Raw genomic sequence first — 25003 nt, 5'->3', positions numbered from 1 at the left:
TCAGGTACAATTGTGGTTTTATCTAATGTGATAGCAAATTCATTATATAAACAAATATAATCATTTCTATCTAGAAAATAATACGTATACCAAACAGCCAGAATTAAAAACATAGTGCATCCCAAAACCACTGTTTTCAGTATTATTTTAATCGGTTTTAGCTATCCTAATAACTTAATAATTTAACAACTAACACAATGACCTTATCAAATAGTGTTTCCCACAGTATATATTATATATAGTATGGATTTGTGGTTTATTATTTTGATTGAAAACATGCTTTGAAATGGCTTTCTTTTTTCATTGATGATGATGGATTTTTTAATAAATTGATCCTCTTTTATTGGTTTAGAAAATAATTAGGATTATAAACAATTTTAAAATAACTAAAAATTATGAAGAAAATTTGGGATGACTTACAGCACTGTCCAGCCTAGCTGGGAAGGGGTCTTCCGGTTGGCTTCCCTCTGCTCAGCTACTTAGTGCCTGGTGGGCACGGTTGGAGGGTATTCATTTCCCCAGCACCCACAGTGCCAGAGTCTGTGCTGGGGACTGCATGGTGTTGTCCCATTCATTATCCTCTGCAATTCAGTTAGAGAAAGAGCATGGCCCATTTTATAAATAACGAAGGTTGAACAAATACCAAGAACTTCCGCCCAATGCCAAATGTTAAAAAGGCTGTTTAGAATTCACATCCAGGCTTGACTTACTCCACCAGGTGTCTTTTACATTGATTCTCACCTAGCGTGTTGGTCAAACAGCCCTTGGTTTTATTTCTCCCTTCTGTTTTATTTTACCTGGGCTCTGCCCTTGGCTGCACCCCACTTCAGAATCTCCCTTATTCGAGTACCCCCACCTCAACCTGCAAATGCCTTTCCGTGGTTGCCTTCCCAGTTCTTCATCATCTTTGAGTTTCTTTTCTAAAGCTGTTCCTTGTTGGTCTTAGTTTCTCCTAATGCTTAGCTGCTTTTTCACCTCTGTCTTTCCCCCAAAATTTTGACATGAAAGGAGCTATGATTTGGATTTATTAAAAACAGTTCCTATTAATTTCATGATTATTTAAAACAGATGGAAAGATCAATATGTGTGAAATGGAAAAGGACAGTTGAGGAAAGGAATTTTATTTTCATGTTTGTAAGAACATATATCAAAGACTGGAAAGTTTTCTTTGCTCAAAATAAATAAACTATTTTTTAACAATGACTTACAGATTTAATGTCTTAATGTAATTTGTCTGTTACACATCAAAGGTAAATTCTCTTTTAAATGCAAAGCTTACATTAATGCAAATTTGCATATACGAAGTGGGGGAAATGTATATTTGTCATTTTCGCCTATAATGTATTTTGTAACACACCGAAAATGCATGAGGCTTCTCTTAGGTGGAGAAGTGTGTATTGTTCTGCCCTGAGGTAACTGTCTAGCTACAAATTTAAATCCTAATAGCCTAAAGTTGTGATATGATATAATACAGTGTGATAAAATGTAGCAGTTAAGAGCGCGGGCCTCAGATCAACCTGAGTTCTAGTCTTGGCTTTATCACTTATTAGCCAAGTCACTTGGGCTCATTCTGTCTTGGTTCCCTGATCTGTAGAATGAGGATAATTATAGTGCCTACCTCAGAGGGCTGTTTGCAGACTTCAAAGAGGTAAAACATAGAAGGCACTGGATCTGGAGCACGGACGTGACAGCTCTCAGTGTGAGCCCTTGTTTAATATCGAGGAGGGTAAGAAGAAGAATAGCAACTCCTTGAGTATCATCATGTGTTTTATTTTTCTGATGAGGTGTTGGTCTTTTTTCTTTACCCATACATTTTTTTACTTTTGAACATAATGATTTGACTAAAAAAACATTCCCGGGCATCGTGGGCTTTCAGAACATGTGGAGAAATAACCACTCCCTGTGTTGTGGGTCAGACAAAAGTCATGATATGTTTATTTCACCCTTGTTTGCTTGTGATCCAGAAATGTTTCTTATGTGTCCATGGCCATTGGCTCACTTTCCACCCACTTCTAGCCCCACCCAGTGTTCCCTGTGTTCGAAAGGTTCTGTCCAGCAGAGGTGCCTATGCGGCACTTGAGAGCAGACATGGGTTGGTGGGTAGCAGCACAGAGGGAGTGAGGTCCTCCTGTCGTGGAGGTTCGGTTCAGCACCAGCACCACTGGCCACAAGGGCAGACACTGCTTTCTGCTGTGGTGTGACTGAGTATATCTGCTTGCCACCTTTTTCCTGGCTGTGGAGATTTGTGATTGGTTCCCTGGCACTTCCAGAAATTTTCTAAGCCATCTAAAGCCCTGATATAAATCCCTTTCCTCTTAATCTCAGAAAAGTGGATTCTGTTGTTTGCAAGTAAGACCCTGGCTCAGCCAATGACTGCAAGATGCCATGCTGGGCACTGGCAATACGTGGTCAGCACTGGTTCGTATTTCAGGTGCTAAATGCACTTGTAGCATTAATTTAGTTTACTTATTTTTTTCTTGATTTTAGCCACTTATTTTCTAGGCAGTAATATTTAACTGGTGGAAACATTTGACTTCCATTTAACTTCATATTTTAATGCACCTTTTGGCACATCGGTGTTAAAGAAAATAATTTTAAACACCATACATAGAGCAATAGTCTATCACAGAAGTCAAAGGAGTTCATGATTTTCTTAATGGATGTTACAGCCTCCTCTCATGAGGTATATGATGGAATAATATAATAAACAGTCGTTTGTAAAAAGATCCCACGGGGCTCCTCAGTGAGCATAAGACTCAGCAGTGAGCTTTGAAAGCAAGGTGCAGGGGTGATCCTTGTAAATTGGCCATACGTGATTCTTTTAATAACCCCAGACAGCCTGCATCATGCAGTGATATGTAATAATTGCATCACCTTTTCTCAGATAGAGAATTGTCCTTTGCTGAAAATTTAGACTTATAACTAGAAAAATATATGGTAGATGAATATAAATTTCTAAATATATTTAAAACTAAACATAAATGAGTATTCAGTTCCAGAAAAGGTAGAAAATTAAGGTGACAAATTAGACCTTGTTTGTCTCATATCCATTCTGTATAGCAAGTGATTTTGCCAGGGTTTGAATTCATAGGATTTTAGTTCAGTGCTATCAGGATAAAGTAAATATTTATGAACTTAAAGATCTAACTGATGTTCAGAAGATAAATAATAGCCTTGAGATGTATCAGTAGAGGAAATGTAGAACTTTAGAAGGCTAACTTTGTAAAAGCTTCATTAAAAAACAATTTTTTAAAAAACTATAGGCTTGTACTGTGAGTAAAAATAGGACTAATTCTGGGCCTTATTCCTAAGATTTTTAAGAATGGGAAAATGTATCTTCCACAAATTCAGGATATGAGATAACTTCAGTTTATATTCAATGTGTGACTTTTATGGACAGTAAGGCTCATATTGGAAACTAAAAGACCTGGAAGGTCGACTTAGCTTTGTCACTCACTGGCCATGCGGCCACCGCTTAGCCACAGGTGGTCAGGTGTGAATGAATTGGATTAGGGAACCTCTCCGGCCCTTTCCCATTGAGCATTCTTGGATCCTTTGATTTATTTTTAGGCATTTTATTATTAGGGTTACATCATTCTTTCCTGAATATATGGCACAAGGTTTAGTAATCTTTTCATGTTGAATACTTTTCCCTACCATGGTAAAGATCTAGTCAGGTTCTAAGGGTATAAGACACAGAAACAAATATCTGTAGTATCAATTTGTGCAAAGGATCAAATAAGTGACATACACGTTATGAGAATTGGACTGTGTTAAGTATTGTTCTAGTTAATTTGGTTTGAAAGCAGCTCACAGAGGAGGTAGGATTTAATAGGACTTTCAAGGATGGATAGGATTTAGATAGTAGGAAAAGAAGCAGGATGGAATTTCACATATCAAACATACAGAACTTCTCAGGCCACGTTCAGGGAACAATAACTAGAGTGGTTTCGATTTAGTGCCAGATGTATGTATGTAAATAATATGTGGACAAGAATCCAGGCAGCATTATAGAGAGCCTTGATTCAGAGTAGTTTTTATCCCATGGACAATGGGGAGCTCTTGAAGGTTTTTGAGCATGACATTTAACATGACCAAAAAAGCATTTTAAGAAGCTTAAACCCACAGTGGTTATGAGGCATGGATTATAATCATAAGAGAATGATGACAACAAGTGCAGAAAGGGAATTGTTCTAATAGCTCAGGAGCAAAGTAATGAGGGCTAACAAGAACTGAGACACAGATGGGGTTTGTATATATATGTGTGTGAATTTATTATACATATATATTGTGTATATGTATTTATATATAATATGTATATATGTTTTATGTATTTTGTGCATGTGTGCCTGTGTGAGAGAGAAATATTTTGGACTGGTAGGATATAGTGCTGAATAGTAAGTGTCTAGAAGGTAGAGTCTCTTGGCACTAGTCCCATTATCTCTCAAATCAAACATCAATTCAGAAAGGTGAGAAGATGAATTGAGTAAAGGAAGGGGAGTGGGCATAGTAAGAAGTGACTATAAAGATCAACTCATGTCATGGTGACCCCTTCCTCACCTTGGACATCATAGCATAGGGTAGGCTAAAAAGCAGGTGTGACAGAGGATACACCAAGGGGTGTCCCCAAAGAATTCTTACCTGTTAGGAATTAGAAATGTGCGGGAAAGATTTCCAGGGACATTTTCTCTCTACATAAAAGAACATATTCTCTAACCCTGCTGGAACTCGTTTTTTTTTTTTTTTTTTTTTTTTTTTTTTTTTTTGAGACAGAGTCTCACTCTATTGCACGGTCTAGAGTGCCATGGTGTCAGCCTAGCTCACAGCAACTTCAAACTCCTGGGCTCAAGGGATCCTCCTGCCTCAGCCTCCAGAGTAGCTGGGACTACAGGCATGTGCCACCATGCCTGGCTAATTTTTTCTATATATTTTTAGTTGGCCTAATAATTTCTTTCTATTTTTAGTAGAGAAGAGGTCTTGCTCTTGCTCAGGCTGGTTTCGAACTCCTGACCTTGAGCGATCCTCCCTCCTTGGGCTCCCAGAGTGCTAGGATTACAGGCATGAGCCACCACGCCTGGCCCCTGCTGGAATTCTAACAGTTGCTGTGAAAATTTTAAATTTAAATAGAACTTCTAAATGTCTCTGTTATTTGATATTTTTGTTAGCCAAAACATTCCTTGTTACTGTTTGTTTTTGAGGGCAATTTGACACTTACAAACAAGTCCTTTTATTTTTCTAAAAATAGTTTTATTGATTTGAATTTACTTTATTCAAATGAATGAAATTTTATTGCCTAGAAGGGTTTACTGCAGCAATAAACAAAACTTTTAAGTTTGACTTAGGTTTGATGGAAGAATGATATTTACTGGGACAGGTGGTATATGTCAACCTTCTGACATGTATCGTTAAGTCTATAATAATTCTTATTATGTGCTTATTATACAAATTCAGAATGATAAAATATAGAAGCTATTATATAATTAATAACAAACTAGCAGGTACCATCCATTTGTTTCTGAGTGTTTCCCATAAAGTTTCATGGCAATATACAAGTCATATATTAGTTAAGTTTTGTCAGAGAAAAATTGCTTATAGCTGTATTCAGCTGTCAGTGGCCATTGAGATTTCAGGTAGATGGTTGCACCAAAACAATAAGTGGGAGGGTTTTTTTCTTTTCCAGCTGTAAAACCAATAATTATTTTCACTAATCTGCAGACCGATCCCACTTATACCTCAATAAAGAAAGTAGAAATATGTAGAAGGTAACAGATGGCAGAAGTTTCAGTTGTGAGGTTTAACACATATGCGGTGAACTTGTTTCACAGCTTTAAGAAGTGTAAGATGATAGCATGGGAGACTGATTCAGACAGGAAAAAAAAAATCTACCTGAAAGGCCAGAAACTAGAGTTTTGTTTGATTTCCCTTGTTGGATTTAAAGGTGTAAAGACTTTCTTTCAAAGTAAATGCTATCAGTAAAGAATATGAATTATGTGTATTTAGCCACAAGTCTCCCATGTGTTTAATAAGACATGCTACATGAAATAAATTAAAGTATAAGAATGCAATATAATAGCAACTCAATATATGTGGAAAAATGAAAGATTTTGTCCTTACTAAACTGTTACCATGTGATATTGTATATAAGCTGGCCTGTAATTTTCAGCAGAGAGCATGTCCTTTTGTCCTGAGGTCTCTCTCTGGAAGGCCACTCTCCTGTGACCTCTTGCAAGGCCCATGTCACCAGAATAATCTTCCTTAATAAAGTCACTGGAATGCATCTTACCTCTTCCCAGACAGAGTAGATGCTCAGTTAATGTTTTGATTGATAGAAAAATCACAGAAAAAAAGTCCTCATTTTGATTCTGGCTTTTCCAAATCTATGTGGGATCATAGGGCCTGAGTGACCAAGGCCCTGAGCTCAACTGCTTTGGTTGAAATTTTGACTCCAACTATCACTTTCAAGGCAGGCATTAACTTTGTCCTGTTGTGAGCTAATCAACTTTCATTACCTTGGAACAGCGATTCTTAGGGAGGCAGGAGAATTTTACCTGCTAGGGGACACTTTGGGTTGTCACAGCTAAGGAGAGTGGGGTACAACTGGCATCTGGTGGATAGGAGCCAGGGTTGTTATTAAACATCCTACAGTGCACAGAAACACAACAAAGAATTTGTGATCCAAAATGTCATTGTGTTGCGATTGAGAAACTTTGTCCCAGAAGATGTGCCGACGACACTAGACCAAGTAAGAGAAGACCTAGACATTGTACATTAAATGACAAAACTCAGTGATCAGAAAAACTATGAAAGACTAGTTCTCTTAATTTAACCAAGGAAATTAAAGCATACAGAAATTTAACCAGGAAGATTAAAGTAAGAGAGGTAAATGTTTTAGGTTGGATTATATGAAAATTGCTAATATTGGACTATTTTCAAAAAAGGGGATACAGTTTCATAGGGTTCAACTTATTAAATTCTGCATTTATTTTTTAAAAATCAATTTAAGAAGTAAAACATGGAGCGATTTGATTAATTCCAAGTTAACATGAAAATTGTCTGAGATGGATTTTGTCTGGAAGCCCAATCTAAACAGTGGTGTGGCCTGCAGCCGCAAAGCCCAAGGCAGTGTATGCATGCATAGAGGCAAGGGGGGAGCTCAGGTTCCACTCCCACCATGAGCACTGCCCTGGTAGTAGAGAGGAAGCAGCATAGCTGAGAGAACAGCTTTCATGGAGAAGAGTTGGCACGTGGACACAGATAATTGCTTTTTTCAAATGTCTGAAGCAGTGATGTGGGAAGAGAGAGATTAGGCTGTTTTACCTCCAGAGCCAGGACTAATAAATGGATTCCAGCTCACCATCAGGAGACACTTTCTAACCCAGTTTCCTGTTCCAATATGGCAGGTGATTGATTTTGTGTTTATAAGTCTCTGAGGCTCTAAAGTGTTCAGTCCAAAGATGTTTGGCTGCCTCTCTGGGAGCCCCAGGAAAAGGAAACATCCACTTTAGAGCTTGGGCGGTGCCTCACCTTGCCCTCATATCACCTCACCCTTGAGTGAGTGACCTCATAGCCTTTTCTGGCTTGAGCTACTTGTTCTATGAAATGGGTTTCTAATGATTCTCTGGGACCTTGGGAAAGTGACTACAGTTAGCCCTTCAGTAGGCACTAGTATATTCACTGCAGAAAGGATTCTCCTGTTGTTTGGAATATAGCCTGTTGACTGACCTACTAGATCTTCTTTTCTCATTTAGAATTCTAAAACAATTTTAAGAGAAGTCATGTTTTTCTTTAGGGAAAGAGGCACTGAGAGAAAGAGGGATGTCTTCTGGAGGTATTTCAAGTACTAAAGTTACACTTGGGGAGGGAGATACTTTAACTGTCATTTGGAGAGGAATGATTTTTGAATATAAGAGATTTTAAAGCATGACTCTGGTTTATAAATCCGTAAAGGATAGGTTTGGATATGAAGAAATAACACGAAGAAGAGCATTTTAAATTGCAAGTTTTCTTTCTGTGAGAAAGTGCTCTCCTTGTGAGGAATAATCTTTTCTTGTCAATTTCTTTTTAATATATAACAATAAGTGGTAGTGTGGTAATTGCAGATTGTTCAGCAATTAACGCTATTTACTGGAACACATTTGAGAGAGAACATTATTTTCTAAAGAAACAATAAACAGTTTTTCTTTTGTTCTACCATGGAAAAATATTCTTTGGTAGGTATTTGTGGGCCAGAGAAATTTTAGCAAAAGAGAACCTTTTAGGAATAAGACATTAAATAAACCTTTAGTAATAAGACATTAAAATAAAATAACTACCGTTCTTTCCTGTATTGGAGTCTTATTTGAACATGTGCAGCTCCTTTTGTTAAGACCTAGTGCCTTGTGTCACCTCTTTGCTTCCCTCTCTTGGTTTCCATGGCCTGCCAGCTGGCCCTATCCATACAGGAGTCTTGTGATGTTGGCCTGGCCTCAGTCTTATCTGTAGATAGCTCTCCCCTACCCCTAACAGGTCATTGTTGGAAAGAGGAGCCATGCCTTATTGTGCCTCAGAGCCTAACAGTAACTAACATGGTACCTTCAACTCAGCACTTGAGAAATTTGTAAACTTATTAACACATTGTCACACTGGAAAAAAATTTTTTTTCCTAGGGGCCATAGTGTTTTATTATGAAAAAAGAATAAAAACTTTGAAACCAAATGATCCTTTTTAATTTAAAGAAAAATTTGTTATTTTTTATTGTTTTCTATGCGTGAGTTATATCCAACTTGAAGAATAGTTCTTGTAGCTCCCAAGGTGAAGTGTGAGTTACATCTACGTCACAAGGCCCCGAGCCCAAAACTAAAGTGAGTTAAATACAACTCACATGGCAGTTAATGTGTTAAATGTTTTTGCATGAAATTATCAGAATGATTTGGCTTCCATTTCAGACTTTTTTAAATCGTGTCTTTTAAATCAAATCTGCTTCAAAGTCTTATTTTTCAAATAAATGATCCTGGAAAATTAATATTTTAATAAGATCATGATTATAAATGCTGCTGTTATTTAATAAAAATAATAATATAAATTTAGAATTTACAAAATGCTTTCGGATATGATCTCCTTTGCCCTTTATAAGAGCTCAATGGGGCATGTTGCATTTTCATTCCCATCTTACAGATGACAAAATTGCTGTTCAGGAAATAAAGTATCTGTCCAAGGTCAGATAGCAAATTAGTGATATCTTTTACTCGAATCTTATCTTCAAAGCCCTCTTCTTCCTACTACTTTATTCCCTTCCAAATCTGCTTTCAAGCACCTTTGTTTAAAAAAAAAAACAGTAATTTTTAAGCCCTCCAAATGAATTTAATTATATGTAAATTAAAGACCTAAATGTTAAACAGGTATTCTTAGAATTTAAAGTTATGAACCATTTGTCAAACCTTTAGAGATCAATTGATTATTTTAGATGGTTACCTTTTCCCTTCTTGCTGTGGTGGGAATTATATATGATGGGCTGCCCATCACAGGATAGGCTGGGGAGGTGAACTCTCAGGTTTGTGGCTAGTGCTCGTTTGTTAGTGGATCTGGCTTGGAGTTTCCTCTGAAGTAGGTTGATAAGGCTGGCTTTCTTTGGGATTTTTCTCTCAAATTTTAGCCATTCTTTAGTGCTCTTTGTCCAAACACAAATTAAATTTTTGAAAAAGGTGGGAGGAGGGTAAGGGAGTTGCAATTCTCTTGTCCCATCAGAAACTGAAAATGTTACCCATTATGACTGCTCTGTGTAACTCATACAGGCTGCCACCCACATTGATGGGATGATCCTTACACTCCTGTAATTGTGTGACCATATTTTTTTTTTAACAGAACACAAAAATGTTGAGAACTTCAGTTTTACTGCTCTGTGCAGGTAGAATAATTTTACTTATAAGGAAACAAAATACAAAGCATGCATTTTACGTTATCCTAGAATGAATAATCATAGTCTAAAATTTTTCTTTTCTGATGTGAGAACACACCAGAAGACATAGAAAGCTCTAACAGAAATCATTTTTCCTCTTTATTCTTGGTCGTAGGCTGGGAAACAGTCCGGCAAAACCCAGTACCATAAAGTAGGCTCACTTTCCCCTAAACCTGAGAGCCAGGTGTTCTGATTTCAACATATGAGAAAGAAAGATGTTTAAATGCATGGAACACTAGTCTTCGGTGGCATTAGGAAGCTTTAAGTTTTTTTTTAGCAGGGTTGAAGCTATGACTGGTATGTGTTCTCTAGTGTCCATTTTGAGGGACAAATAGGAATCTTGATTTGTTGCTGGAATCCTGGTAAACTTCCTGGTTTGTTTTCCATAAGATCTTTCTAATGCATTCTCCCTTACTGCCCCTTCCTCCAATGGATTTTCCCCCAGCAGTTTCCTAAGAAGAATGCTTTGGTGAGAAACCTGTTTTTATTTTGAAGATAGCATTTTATGAGACAGTTCCCTCATCTGATAATATTTTTTTGACAGTAGGAGTTATGTGTATATTTTAGAAGTACATTTTTAGGCCGCAGTAGTCACTTATTGACTTCATTTGAAAGTATAGCTTTAAAAAGTATTATTTGCATTTTAAATGATTATTAGGCAAAATAAATGAGATCAAAGCAGCATTCATATTTGAGAGCTAAGTCACATCCTCAAGTAGTGCTGTGCTCTAAATATGAGGGCTGATGTTCTCAAATGTCAAATGGTGCTTCATTGACCCTAAATTAACATTTTCTCTTCCTATAAGGAAGAGGAGCATGCTAGGCTTTTGCCTAAACCTTGCTGCTAACTACAATTCTGGCCATGATTGATGTCCTTCTCCATGTCTATAAAATGAGAAGATTGAATGACAATCTCTTAGATTTTTTTCTTTTCTTAAGTTTTTGTGGTTCCAAAGGAACAAATTAAATACTCTTGGTACCTAGATTCAGTAAAGATATATTTTCCCTGTGGAATCTCTCTGCTTCCTTCTAGAGTAACACAAGTGCGCAATTGGGTCCCAATCTGGATGCCAGCATTAGAATGCGATGATCATTTTGTTTGGTGTCATTGGCAGTGTTGATTAAATCCTCACTGCACCCTTGCAGCCGTGGCATCAAGCAGCACCTGACTGCTAAGTCTGTGGTTTCATCCAAGAATTTAATTTAATATCCTGAGAAGTATATATTTCTAGCTGATGCATTCCTAAGACAGGATGAATAATAAACTTGGGAACAGTATAGCTCCCTTTCTCTGTAGTACCTATATTTGTTATGTGTGTGTGTATTTTACTCATAGCGGCAATTCCCACCTTAATGATATTACTTACAGGATTATACTTTGGAAGTGCATTTTTACCCATCTTGTTATCTGTGATGGCAGTGACTCTGTTTCTGCTTCTGCTAGAGAACATTGTAAAGCTGTAGAGGATAGGGTGGAGAAGACAAGCAGAGAGACTTGACTCAGTTTAGCCTTTTCTGAAATAAGCAGCTGGTTACCTCGGAAAAGGTAGATTTTGGTATCCTCCTACTCCACCCCTCCCTGCTCCCCAGCCCCTATAACTTCCTTGGTGATGTATAAATGCCTGTCTGTATAGACTTGTCCCTCATGTTTGGCCATCAGATCTGGTCTTCGTTCTAAGGGCTATGTCAGTGCACAGAGAGCACATACATGAGTCTGATGCAGCCAAGTCGCACCCGCTGTTGTCACTTACGGGCAACAACTTGTTGAATCCCTCATTTGCTAAAGTCTCATTGTCAGGATTTAATAACTGCTCCTGAGCATCTGCATCAACCTCATTAAGCCAGCCTGTTGTACAAACTGTAATGTTGTAGATTTGAGGCTTATCAGGGTCACGACTAAGACAGTCATTACACAGTCAGGCCACAGCATCTTTGAGGCACTGTTGGTGCAGCTGGTAAGTCATTTCTCTCCACGACCCTCCCACAATTTTCCTCATCTCATGGAAATATAAATGTGCCAGAGTTTCATAATGGGCTTGCCATCTCCCCATCAGTGTCCTCCGTGAGCTATAACATGCCCATCATGGGAAGCAGTGTGAAAGGCGGCAGCCCTCTTGATCTATGGGCTGCAAGCAGGGTGTTGTATTGATCAGAGAAAGGGAGCTTTATGTTTATTCATTTAGCTGGGGACTTGGGGCAGAGGGAATGACCAAATTGGTGTGGTAGAGAGTAAGTTCCTTCTTGGAGGCTCTGATCTCACAGCACCCTGAGCATTCTTGCAGAAAGCACTAATTTGCTACTCTAAAAATATTTTTATAAAAGCTTGCTCTGGATTTGCATGCCACATCATAGGCTCTGGCTTTCTTCCCACCAAAGAAATAGTAGGAATTTTCATTTTAAACTCTGATGTTCTCCCTAAAATCATGAACAAAACAATACCACTTCTATTCAACAGTGTACTGGAGATTCCAACCAGGGTAGTTAGGTAAGAAAATGAAATAAAAGGCATCCAGACTGGAAAGTAAAAGGAAAGTTATGTGTATTTACTAATGATATGAACTTGTATTTGGAAATCCCTAAGAAATACACACACACTTAATAAAAAAAAAAAACCCTAATAAAACTAATCAATGAATTCTGTAAATTTGCAGGATATAGGATCAATATGCAAAAAATCAATGTTTATTTCTACACAACAGCAATGGACAATTACAATAGCATCAAAAAGAATAAAATACTTTTAAATAAATTTAACCAAGGAGGCACAAGATGTATATACAGAAAACTAAAAATTTTATTGTTGGAAATTAAAAACTACCTAAGTAAATGGAAAAAATATTTCATATTCCTGAATCAGAAGACTTAATGTTGTTAAGATTACAGTACTCCCCAAATTGATATACAGATTCAACACATTCCTATTTAAATTCCAATAACCTTGTGAAGAAATAGAAAAGCTGATTCTAAAATTCACATGGAATAGCAGGGAATCCTGAGTAGCCAAAACAATCTTGAAAAATAAGAACAAAGTTAGAGAGCTACCAGTTCCCTATTTCAAAACTTACTATTGTAAGAGTAATGAAAACAGTGTGGTACTGGTAAAAAGTTAGACATATAGATCAATGGAATAGAATTGAGAGTCCAGAAATAAACCCATATACCTGTAGTCAACTGAATTTTGACAAGGATACAAAGATAATTCAGTAGGGAAAGAATAGTCTTTTCAACAAGGAGTGCTGGGACAGTTGGATACCCACATGGAAAAGGAAGAAGTTAGATCCCTACCTAGCATCATATATTGTACAAAAATTAACTCAAAATGGATCAAAGACCTAAATATAAGAGCTAAAATTATAAAACTCTTAAAAGAAAGACGTAAATCTTCATGACCTTGGATTTGACAATTGATTCTTAGATATGACACCAAAAACACAAACAGCAAAAGAAAAAAAATGGATAAATTGTCCTTCATCAGAATTAAAATTTTTTGTGCTTCAAAAGACAACTATCAAGCAGGTGAAAAGATAACTCACAAAATATTTGTAAATTATATATCTGGTAAGGGTCTAGTGCCCATAATATATAAAGAAGTCTTACAACTCAACAACAAAAAGACAAACAGCCCAAATAAAAAATGGTAGAAGGACATAAATAGACTTCAGTTTCTCCAAAGAAGATATAAAAGTGGCCAAAAAGAATATGAAAAATTACTCAACATCATTATGCACCAGATAAATGCAAATCAAAACCATAAGATACTGCTTCACACCTACTAGGATAACTATAATAATAATTTTTAAAGACAAAACATAACAATTGTTGATGAGGAGTTAGAGAAATTGGAACACTTGTACATTGCTGGTGAAAATATAAAATGGCATAGCTACTTTGGAAAACAGTTTAGCAGTTCCCCCAAATTTAAACAGAGAATGAATATAGAACCAGCAATTCCACTATTGGGTATATACCCGAAGAATTGACAACAGATAATTCAAATGAAAACTTGTATACAAAATTCCATAGCAACTCTATTCATGATGATCACAAGGTGAAAACAACTTGGGTGTGGCATATCAATACAATAGAGTATATTCAGTCATAAAAAGGAATGAAGTATTACTACATTGCTACAACATGGGTGAACCTTGAAAACATTATGTTAAGTTAAAGACACCAGATATAAAACACCACATATTGTCAGATTCCATATTCTGAAGTGTCCAGAGTAGGCAAATCCATGGAGACAGAAGGTAGACTAGTGGTTTCCAGGTATTGGGTGTAGGGGAAATGAGAAGTGGCTGCTAATGAGTATAGGGTTTCATGGTGGGGTAATGAAAATGTTCTCAAGTTAGATAGTCGTGATGGTTGTACAATTCTGTGAATATACTAAAAACTACTAAATTGTACATTTGAAAGGATAAATTTTGTTATATATGAATATATCTCAAAGCTGTTACAAAAGCCAGAAATATGTATTTGAGACAGCCCGATGACTTATCAATTCCAGTGTAAAATAAAATTCATATACAATGTTTCTAAAATAAGTAGATAAATCTATGTCCCACATTTCCTGAAGCAGAACAGTCAGACACTCTTCATCTGTTTAAAGGCCAGATGAGTTTTTCTTCACAGATAAGCAATCCTAAAAAGTATTCAAGGCTCTCCTTTTGGGTTTGAGCATTACAGCAACTTTCTCTGCCACCTGCCTGCTTGTTCTGTCACTCCTGAAATCCCGATACTGTGCGAATGGTTAGAGCAGCTCCCGTGGCCAGTAGAAGGTTGTTTCGTGTTTCTCACCCCCTTTCTCTTTGCACGCTGCTGTCAAGGAAACTCAGTGTCTTCTCCATAGCAGTGTTTGTGGTGAGACGCTTTAGGCACTTTTGATTCTCTAGGCGCAGAACCCAATTACTCTGTGCTGTCATATTTCTCCTGGCCTTGGTAACATAGTTACACCCAAAGAAGTCACATTTTATCCAGCACTTGTAAAAAATCTCTGCTTTTTCCCCCAGATTACACCAAATTAGCCATTTTAACAAATAATTTAAAGTGCATACTACATGTTATGTGGCCCAGATCTTTTTTTTTTTTTTTTTTTTTTTCTTTTTTTGAGACAGAATCTCACTTTGTTGCCCGGGCTAGAGTGAGTGCCGTGGCGTCAGCCTAGCTCACAGCAACCTCAAACTCCTGGGCTCAAGCAATCCTGTCTCAGCCTCCCAAGTAGCTGGGACTACAGGCATGCACCACCAAGCCCGGCTAATTTTTTCCTGTATATATTAGTTGGCCAATTAATTTCTTTCTATTTTTAGTAGAGACGGGGTCTCACTCTTGCTCAAGCTGGTTTCAAACTCCTGACCTTGAGCAATCTGCCCGCCTCGGCCTCCCAGAGTGCTAGGATTACAGGCGTGAGCCACCAGGCCCAGCCTGTGGCCCAGATCTTGAAAGTAATTTTCAACTTTGTCCTGCCTGCTATTTTTTTTTTTTTTACTTCCAGTGGATTTTTTTGGAAGTGCAATACTGGTGCCAGACTATGCTATGCTTTCTTTTAAGGGCCATATTGATAAAGGCTTTATTTATTTATTTTTTTATCACCAGAGGCCAGGTAGTAGCTTGTAATGGACATTCTTGTGCCCAGAGCTGAAGGCGCAAAGACATACTAGCAGAAATGAGGAGACCAGGCCTTGGAACTTTGAGGCCTCTTCAGAGCTAGTCTTCTGGAAACTAAAAATTTCTTGTTATTCAACATTTCTCAAGGTTAGCAATCAGGCAATAGATAATATACATATATTTTCCTAACTGCTAGTCTATATGGGATAAATAATATTTACAAATTTGTCTTTAGGGTATTGCAGGGTCATGGCTGCCTTTTTCATTGTTAAAGTTTAAATTATATCCAGGTTTAATGTTAAATGCATTTCTCTGCATTCAAATTTTTTTAGAATTCATTATCTAAGTGTGTAACAAATCATATCTTTTTATTAATGAGATGACTGAGATAACCAGATTCCAACATTCCCCTTTTTACCAAATATAAAAGGGCTTCCTATAAAATTTCCTAGATGAAAGACAGGCATCTTCTCTGAAAAAGAGTGATGAAGTCATCTAACTGTGTAGCATTTTAGTTTTCTTAAAGTAAAAAGTTAAATGAGGAGTTGAGTGATTTCGCGCGCACAGATTTTATTTCTTGATGATTCTGTTTGGCCTCATGGAGGGCCTGAGTGACTTTAGGTGGAATAACTAACTGGCTCTGTTTGCTCTTGTGAAGCAGGCGCAAGTCCGCTAAGGAAAGGCAGGGAGACAGATGGCTGGCTATTGTGTTACAACCATCATCTGCTGGGCCGTGAGCAAATATTAAGTGAATAATATATACGTAATTGGTATGAAAGTACAGTTGCAACATTTCTAATATCGTTTGAAGGATGGCTACTTTTTGAACATTTGTATTTCATGGAATACTATATTGAAATGTTCTTGTTTATAGGGTTAATCCATTTTAAACAGCTTTGAAGTGAACATTTTCCTCCATTTTGATACCACTGTGTAATATTTTGAATTGAAATGGCCTGTAATCGCCCTTTTTTTTTTATTTTCCATAACAACACGAGCACTAAATTATAGCTGTGCAGTTATGTAAACAATGGAAATGCTTCCAGAATGAATCCTTCCTTTTAAGTTTTCATTTTGTATAATTGTTGGAAGGTTTGGAGCTATAATAAACAAAATTATTTTACACATTTATCGCTCTAAAGGTCAATTATAAGGGAACTAAAGAAACAACACTATGCAAAATGAATAAACCAATTTCTGTTGCCATCACCATATGTTTTTGTTATCACTTATGGTTTTTCCAGTTACTGTGTACATAGCATTCAATTAAAGCGATTCATTTACCAGGCTGAATACGGTTTGTGTTTATAGAACTGTGCTTTGGAGGAGAGGAAACAACACGCCTCTGTTTGAATTACCTGATTTTTTGCAAGATCAATGATAAGAGACAGATGTTCTCACCAGTTACTTTCTCATAAACCTGAATCTTTTGATAAGCTGCAAATTCACAATTATCATCTTACAGTCTAGCTTTTCACACTCAATATATAGCATGCATGTGGACTTTTAACCAAAAAAAAGAGAAAAATATGAGTTTGGTGGCCTGTTTCCAATATTATAACATTTTACAGAATGAATTTTATTTTCTTTGGACAAAAACATGTAAAAGAGTTTTGTCTATGCTTCATACCGTCCAATTTTTAAGAATAAACTTAATTCTATTTTAGATTCCATTTATTATTGAGGTTATTGTTTAGTTTATTGTTTAGAATGTAGGAAAGAAACTAATTCTTGCTATAAGACTAATTTGTGGTAAATTCTAGAACTCCTTAGAAGAATGAAACCTAGAAAATCTAAAATGATCATTTTCCTGTTTTTCATCTATTATTTGCCTGATAAATTAGATACACTATGGCTAATTGCTATAATGCTTTCTTAAGAATGTTATTTGAAAGCACTAATTTCTAGAGCTTTTAGATTTCTGGGATAATATGTGATCCAAGAAGCTTGTTTGTGGTGCCTTTGAAAAGTTTTAAAATATTTTTTCTGTAGGTCAGCAAAATAATAGTTCACTGATTTATAAAACTAAATCTATAAAGCAAATTCTACAAAATAAAATGCTAAATTTGGAATCCTTCCCTTTTTGCAAAACAATTTTTTTACTCACTATTCTACTTACTTCTGTATGGCCCTTTTTAGTTTATAAAGGCATATATGTTCACATCTATCCCATTAGATATAACTCTTTAAGGGAGGTATCATCTCATCTTTAGAGAAGAAAAATGTGAAGCTCTAGGGTATGACATGATTGCACACAGTCACATGCACAAGGCTCTGAACCCATGATTCAAAGCTTTGAGCCTCATGGCCCCTGTTCTAGTGTTCTTCTCCACACACCAGAGTTTGAGAGCAGGGGTGTTTTTCATTAGTGGTTTCATCAGAGGCCCCACTGAATAGCATTGAATTACTTACTTGGTGGGAAGGATGGCCCCTTTCCTGGTCTCTGCCTGTCCTTGTGACACTCCCAGGTAGGCCAGCTGGAGTTGGGAGAAGAACTTCTCTCACACCACCCAGGCATTGCAAACTGCCCCTTTTAACAAGGACAGGTGATCTCAGACCCATCATCTTGATTAAGACAGAAATATTTTTAGTTAAATCCAGTAGTACTGATTTACTGTCATTGTATTCAATTCAGAGTTCTTTTCTTTTTTCTTTTTTTTTTTTGAGACAGAGTCTCGCTTTGTTGCCTAGGCTAGAGTGAGTGCCGTGGCGTCAGCCTGGCTCACAGCAACCTCAAACTCCTGGGCTCAAGCAATCCTGCTGCCTCAGCCTCCTGAGTAGCTGGGACTACAGGCATGCGCCACCATGCCTGGCTCATTTTTTCCTGTATATATTAGTTGGCCAATTAATTTCTTTCTATTTATAGTAGAGACAGGGTCTTGCTCTTGCTCAGGCTGGTTTCAAACTCCTGACCTTGAGCAATCCACCCTCCTTGGCCTCCCAGAGAGCTAGGATTACAGGCGTGAGCCAACGCACCCAGCCCAGGGTTATTTTCTATTTATGCAAAGGATACTAGTTTTACAAAATAATTTTAAGTTAAAAAAAAGTGAGTCACTTTGAAAAACCTACTAAGCAAATAATGTTCACTTTGGACATGGACATGGCAAAAGGCATGAGGGCTGTACACGAGTGAGTGATGTCTGGAAAGCGCTGTCCTGGCCTATGTATGTATAAAGCCCTGGAGGCCATGAAGAAAGTTTCAGTCTCAAGACTTTTATTTTAGTTTTTCAAAGATTCTGGCTATAGATGTGATATTAACGTATTGAGGGGAAGGTGAAAGAAGGACTTTGTGAGTTAGAAATGAGTGGAGCACTTCGTGGGTGTTTCTCTATTGGGAATATGCAGCTGCTCTCGTTTGAGTACCTCATGTTAATTCCTAATTTTAAAATGTTATCACAAAGATATAATCTTTGGGTTGTTCCCTTTCAGTGTGGAGAAGCAAAATAAGCAAGCATATGGCCATAATTTGGCTCACTGGTCATATAGTTCCCTCTTTAACCCCCACATTAACCCAACCCCAGTGCTGTCTTTGGCGACTGCGGCACAAGCCCTGTGTCTCCTCAGGGCGCTGTCTAACGTGGGTGGCAGGGTAGGGTAGGCTAGCCATCTGTTATTTTGCCCTCTCTTTCCAATCTTGCCCACAGAAGCAGGTTCCGTTGAAGTGACTGGCTGAGGTCCAGAGGGTGGAGGAGCCATGTGACTTTATCTCAGCTACACGCATATTTGCTGTCTTTAGCATCAAGAGCAACTTAGTAATTTTTTTCTGAATGCCCCATTTTACAGATCGTTGCCTTTATACATATGAATCTTACAAAGCAAAATGGATTCATTCACAAATTCTGGCTTCAGCTTGTTAAAGGATTCAGTTTGTAATTCCCGTAAACTTATCCCAGAAAAGCTTTTTTAAAGTAAGACTCCAAATTCCAGTGGTGAAAATGACTGATTTAAGTGTGTGCTAAAGATTTTTAAAACCCACCAGGCTTCAAGGTTTAGTTCCTCATCTCAACAGATGGAATTAACACAAACATAACAAAGTTAACATCATGGTTGTTTGCATTATTAATCTCCAAATGCATGGCATTCTGCTACCTTGCTAGCCAGGTTCGCACGAATCCTTTCATTGCAACATATGTCAACAGAAATGTGCTTCCATCTGCTGCCGGATAGCTTGATGCCTGATATTCCGAGACAAGGCCCAGCACAATACGTACCTCTGTGAGTAATTACAGGTGTGTGGTGAGGGCATTAATCAGAGGCTTAATTATGAAAAAGGTGGATCTTTTGTTCCACTCTCGGAGCACAAGTTTACCACACACTTTCTGAACTGCAGCATCCATCTGCTGGGCCCCTTAGAATGTTTGCTTTGGCTGATATGGACCCTAAAGTGTATCAAAGGACGTGATTAAAGCAGGTTTAAACATTAACCTAAAAGAAGCACGGTTCAGGTTTTTCTTTCCTTTCTTCCTTCCTTTTATTTATCTATCTATGTATCTATATGTTTATTTTTGGTATCAGGAAAAGTCTGTTGAAATGCTAAAACTTTAAATTAGTACTTGCTTTACTATTTACCACGTGTGAGTTAGTAGATTAAGCATTATACAGTCATTTTAAGGATATAAATAATGAGATTAGTAGAAACTAAATGAGTCTACTATGAAAGAGAAAAAATGTCTTAGGAAAAAATGTTTTGTGAACAGATACAGATTTACTTTTAAGAAGATAAGTTGTTAAATGAGGTTATTTTTATTATGAAGAACTTAAGTTAACATGTTAGAATTTAGCATGTTAAATTACTACTTTGCTCTAATTTAATTGAATTAAATCTAGATTATTTTAAAGGATTTTTCAAATAGCGACACTGAAATCTAAAAAAAGAAACTAGAATTTTTTTTTATTATTTTGCTTCTTACTCATATACTGAGACTAACTATAAGTTGTACAACTATAAGCTGCTTAACTATAGTATAGTTTTGCACTGCCTAATGATGTATCAGTCAATGAGGGACCACATATACAATGATGGTTTCATATGATTATAACACCGTATTTTTACCATACCTTTCCTATGTCTAGGAAGTATTTGTGTTTAAACACACAAAATACTTACCATTGTGTTACAATTGCCTACAGTATTCAGTGTAATAACCCTCTGTACAGGTTTGTAGTGTATATAGCCATATAACCTAACCTAGGTGTGTAGTAGACTATACCATCTAGGTTTGTGTAAGTACACTGTGACATTCTCAAGATGACAAAGATCACCTAACAATGCATTTCTCAGAACGTATCTTTGTTGTTAAGCTACACATGTCTGTACTTCAGTATGTTTGATTAATGTGCATGACCAAAATCTACATAAATATTTGTGGGTTTTTTTTACTAATCTCCCTTGTATACACACACACACTTGCACAGATAGCTTCAGAGTTATGGCCTGGCCATGGATGTCATGAATGCTGTTTAGTGGTGGACCCCTTGATCTGCCACAGGCAAGAATGGGGTAACTGCCTCAGAACAGAGCTGAGGGGTGAGGGGCCATCCAGCCACCAATGAAAGGCTGTTACAGATACAGGGACGCAAGGTGTCTGGGAAAGATAATGCTCTTCACAGTGAATATAGTGCAAAAGGCTACTGCTACACTTTGTATTTGTTCCTTGAGATCACTCTTGTACTTAGAGCCACGCTAACGCCCTGAACTTAGCATATCATTGATTACAACATTACATTAGCACTTGGTATAGGCACATTTCTTAGCACATAAAATTACCCAAAGAGTGAGAATTTCCATCTCTTTGCCTACTTTAAGCTTTTAAACTTATATTAGTGTGTTTTAGCTTTTGAAAATGGAAAGCTCAAAACAATGCATTCTTTGTTTTAGTGATAGGTGTTTGAAGGTTTTATTTATGTATCTACCTCATCATTCCTGGAGCTTGTTCAAGGAGTCCATTTAGGTGGAAGACAGGAGAAATGTACACTCCCAAAGCCATGATACAGATTTTGGATAAGTCATCTTAACAGTTTAGTGTTTCCATTCTCTTACCTGTAAAATGGGTACAATAACCCTTGTAGTAGCTCAGTTCCCAATACCTTCACTGAAAATTTTCTGTGGTCTGTATTCCCTTGGATTATTATACAGTAGTCCGATATGTACATACAAACTGACTACTTTGGAATTTTGTTCTTAAAAATTACAATTGTGATTTCTTATCTTTCCTTTTAGGATATCTTAAATACCATTATCAGGCACTGTCCACCCCGCTTCTTCTCCCTGGGTTTGCCTGGCTTCTCCATGCTGGTGGGGGACTTCATCACGGCCGCTGCCAGGGTCCTCAGTACAGACATGTTGACGGTGAGTATGACAATGCTCAGCTTCCAGGCTCCCAGGAGGCTTCACAATCGCTAACAAGGTTCAGATTTCTCCACTCTTAACAGGTGTTGACTCATTAGTGCAATGTGAAACTGGGCTCTCAGGGTAGATACCCTGGCAGCTGATGTGTGAAATTGTAGGATGAGATGACACACTGGTATTGGAAAGGCGTTTCATCAAAAGGCCAAAGTGTGAGAAATCATATCCTCACTAATATTTCAGCACATTTACACAGTCAGAAGCAGGACTTGTCTCTTATAATCTCATTAGCATTTTCCAGTAAATGGTGGTACAGACGTAAATGTTGGAAGTAAAGAGAGAATTTTAAGTGTACATTAACAGGAAGATTTGGTTTCTGTTTTTAAATTAAGTCTTGGTTATTATAAGTCTCATAGAAAATATTTTCTTAAAATGTTAGAACACTAAAATTGTAACCAAAATGAATATATATTTTCTTAATAATGTGCCAGAAAACTCTGGCAGAATTCTTGTACTAAAAAATTAGAAGCAAGTGAACTGAATGAGCATTAAGGACTACAAAAAGAATCTATTTTCACTCTATACATTTACCTCTACTATTAAGGTAATATCTTAATGCCTTTGGAGAGAACTCATATTTATTTATTTATTTATTGAGACAGAGTCTCGCTTTGTTGCCCAGGCTAGAGTGAGTGCCATGCTAGGCATCAGCCTAGCTCACAGCAACCTCAAACTCCTGGGCTCAAGCAATCCTGCTGCCTCAGCTTCCCGAGTAGCTGGGACTACAGGCATGCACCACCATGCCCAGCTAATTTTTTTCTATATATATTACTTGGCCAATTAATTTCTTTTTATTTATAGTAGAGACAGGGTCTTGCTCAGGCTGGTTTCGAACTCCTGACCTCGAGCAATACGCCCGCCTTGGCCTCCCAGAATGCTAGGATTACAGGCGTGAGCCACCATGCCTGGCCCCATATATATTTAAATTTAAAAGATCTTTCCCATTGGTGCTCTGTATAGATGTTATCTATTCAGAGTCATTTTTGCCCCTTCAAATAATGTAAATAAAATTCGCTTTACTGTTTGCTAGGGATTGATATTGAAGTCAATACGACTATCCAACAACATAAATTTTGTTTGATATATGGTTACCTTTTCACTCTTCTTCTTCTTCTGTGCAGGGTAAATTTAAACTTCAAGTCCTAGGTTTTTAATTACTTTGTATAGCTGTTATTTCCAGCTGATATTTTTACACACTAACTTTTTCTTACAAGAATAAATTAGAAAGCAAAGAGAAGGGAAAAGAGACAGCAGCAAAAGGGAAGAAAAGAAAGGTAAAAGAGAAGAAAAATGTTCAATTCGTTCAATTTTTTTAGGTAAAGAATATGACAACTTTACATACTTCATTATCTCAAAAAAGATTTTAGGATAATCAGTCTCAAAGAATCTTTAAATGTATTTTTAACCATTCAAATCAACATTGAAAAAAATTATAAGATATAGGAAGGAAAATCATATTTTTTTAAGTTTTCATTACATAGGAGTATTTCCTATAAAAATGCTGGAGTCCCTTCTAGAAATGATATCACTCATAGAGGTCATTCTCTGTGAAAATTATCTTTTGGCTAGATGAGCTATGGAAATAGCCTTCCAGATATACATTGCCCAACAGGTACAGTAGCTTACCTTATCCTCAGTTTTGCATGCCTAGGTTTCAGTTACCTGTGGTCAGCAGTGGTCCAAAAATATTAAGTGGAAATTCCAGAGATAAACCATTCAGAGTTTTAAATTGCATGCCATTCTGAGTCGCATGATGAAATCTTGATCTGTTCTACCCTCTCCTTCCCAGGACATGAATCATTTCTTTGTCCAACATATCCACGCTGTGTCTGCTACCCACCCATTAGTCATTTATTATACTTAGTAGCCATATCTGTTATCAGGTTGGCTTGTGTTCAAGTCACCTTTATTTTACTTAACAGTGGCCCCCAAAGCACAAGAGCAGTGATGCCGGTATATTATCATAATTGTTCTATTTTATTATTAGTTATTGTTATTAATCTCTTCCCGTGTCTACTTTATAAATTAACTATCATAGGTATGTATGTCTAGGAAAAAATATAGCATAAATACCGTTTGGTACTATGCAGTTTCAGGCATCTATAGGGGTGGGGGTAGTGTCTTGGAAGTATCCCCTTAGAATAAGAGGTAATTGCAGTATATGAAAAATGCTCAAGATCATTAGTCACCAGGGAAATGCAAATTAAAATCACAATGAGACAAACACCTCACAGCTAGCTGTTAGAATGACTGTGATCAAAAAGACAAAAGATAACAAGTATTGGTGAGGATGTGGAGGAAACAGAATCCTAGTACACTGTTGGTGGTAGTGTAAATTGGTATGGCCATTAGGAAAATCAGTATGGAGGTTTCTCAAAGAGTTTAAAAAAATAGAACTACCATAAGATCCAGCAGTCCCATTTTTGGGTACGTATCCAATGGAAAGGAAATCAGTATGTCTAAGAGATGTCTGCACTCCCATGTTCAGTGTAGCACTGTTCACAATAGCTGAGATATGGAAACAACTTAAGTGTCAATTATGATGAATAGACAAAATGTAGTATGTGCTTCCAGTGAAATATCATTCAGCCTTAAAAAGAAGGAAATTCTGTCTTTTGCGACAGCATGGAGGACCTGGAAGCCATTATGCTAACGGAAGTAAGTCAAGCTCAGAACGACAAATACTGCATCATGTCACGTATAGGTGGAATCTAAAAAAGTCCAACTCCTAGAAGTAGAGAGTAGAATGGTGGTACAGGGGTGGAGGTGTAATGGGGCAATACTGGTTAAAGGGTACAAAGTTTCAGTTATGCAGGATGAAGAAAATTTGGAGACATAATGTACGCATGTATAGCATGGCGACTATAGTTATGATACTGTATTGTAAACTTGAAATTTGCTAAGGGAGTAGATTTTAATGTTCCCACCACACATACATGAAAAAGGAACTATATGGGGTGATGGATATGTTAATTAGCTTGATTGTGGTCATCATTCCACAATGTATATGTATGTCAAAGTGTTGTACACCTTAAATATATACAATTTTTATTTGTCAA

At 37.1% G+C, this 25003-nt stretch overlaps 1 protein-coding gene across 3 annotated transcripts in view; it reads left to right on the top strand.

Moving 5' to 3' along the window:
• The window catches only part of RALGAPA2 (Ral GTPase activating protein catalytic subunit alpha 2), a 307449-nt gene that overhangs the window by 133656 nt on the left and 148790 nt on the right, over positions 1-25003 (top strand). For all 3 annotated transcript variants that reach the window (XM_012757359.2, XM_012757358.3, XM_076011174.1), the window contains one exon: positions 21759-21887. In XM_012757359.2, coding sequence (XP_012612813.2) covers positions 21759-21887 — 129 coding nt within the window. The remainder of the gene's footprint in view (positions 1-21758; positions 21888-25003) is intronic.

Source organism: Microcebus murinus, chromosome 16, assembly GCF_040939455.1.
Source record: "Microcebus murinus isolate Inina chromosome 16, M.murinus_Inina_mat1.0, whole genome shotgun sequence".
Lineage (NCBI taxonomy): Eukaryota > Metazoa > Chordata > Mammalia > Primates > Cheirogaleidae > Microcebus > Microcebus murinus.
The sequence above is the reverse complement of the archived record's forward strand: the minus strand, read 5'-3'. Positions and strand labels throughout refer to the sequence as shown.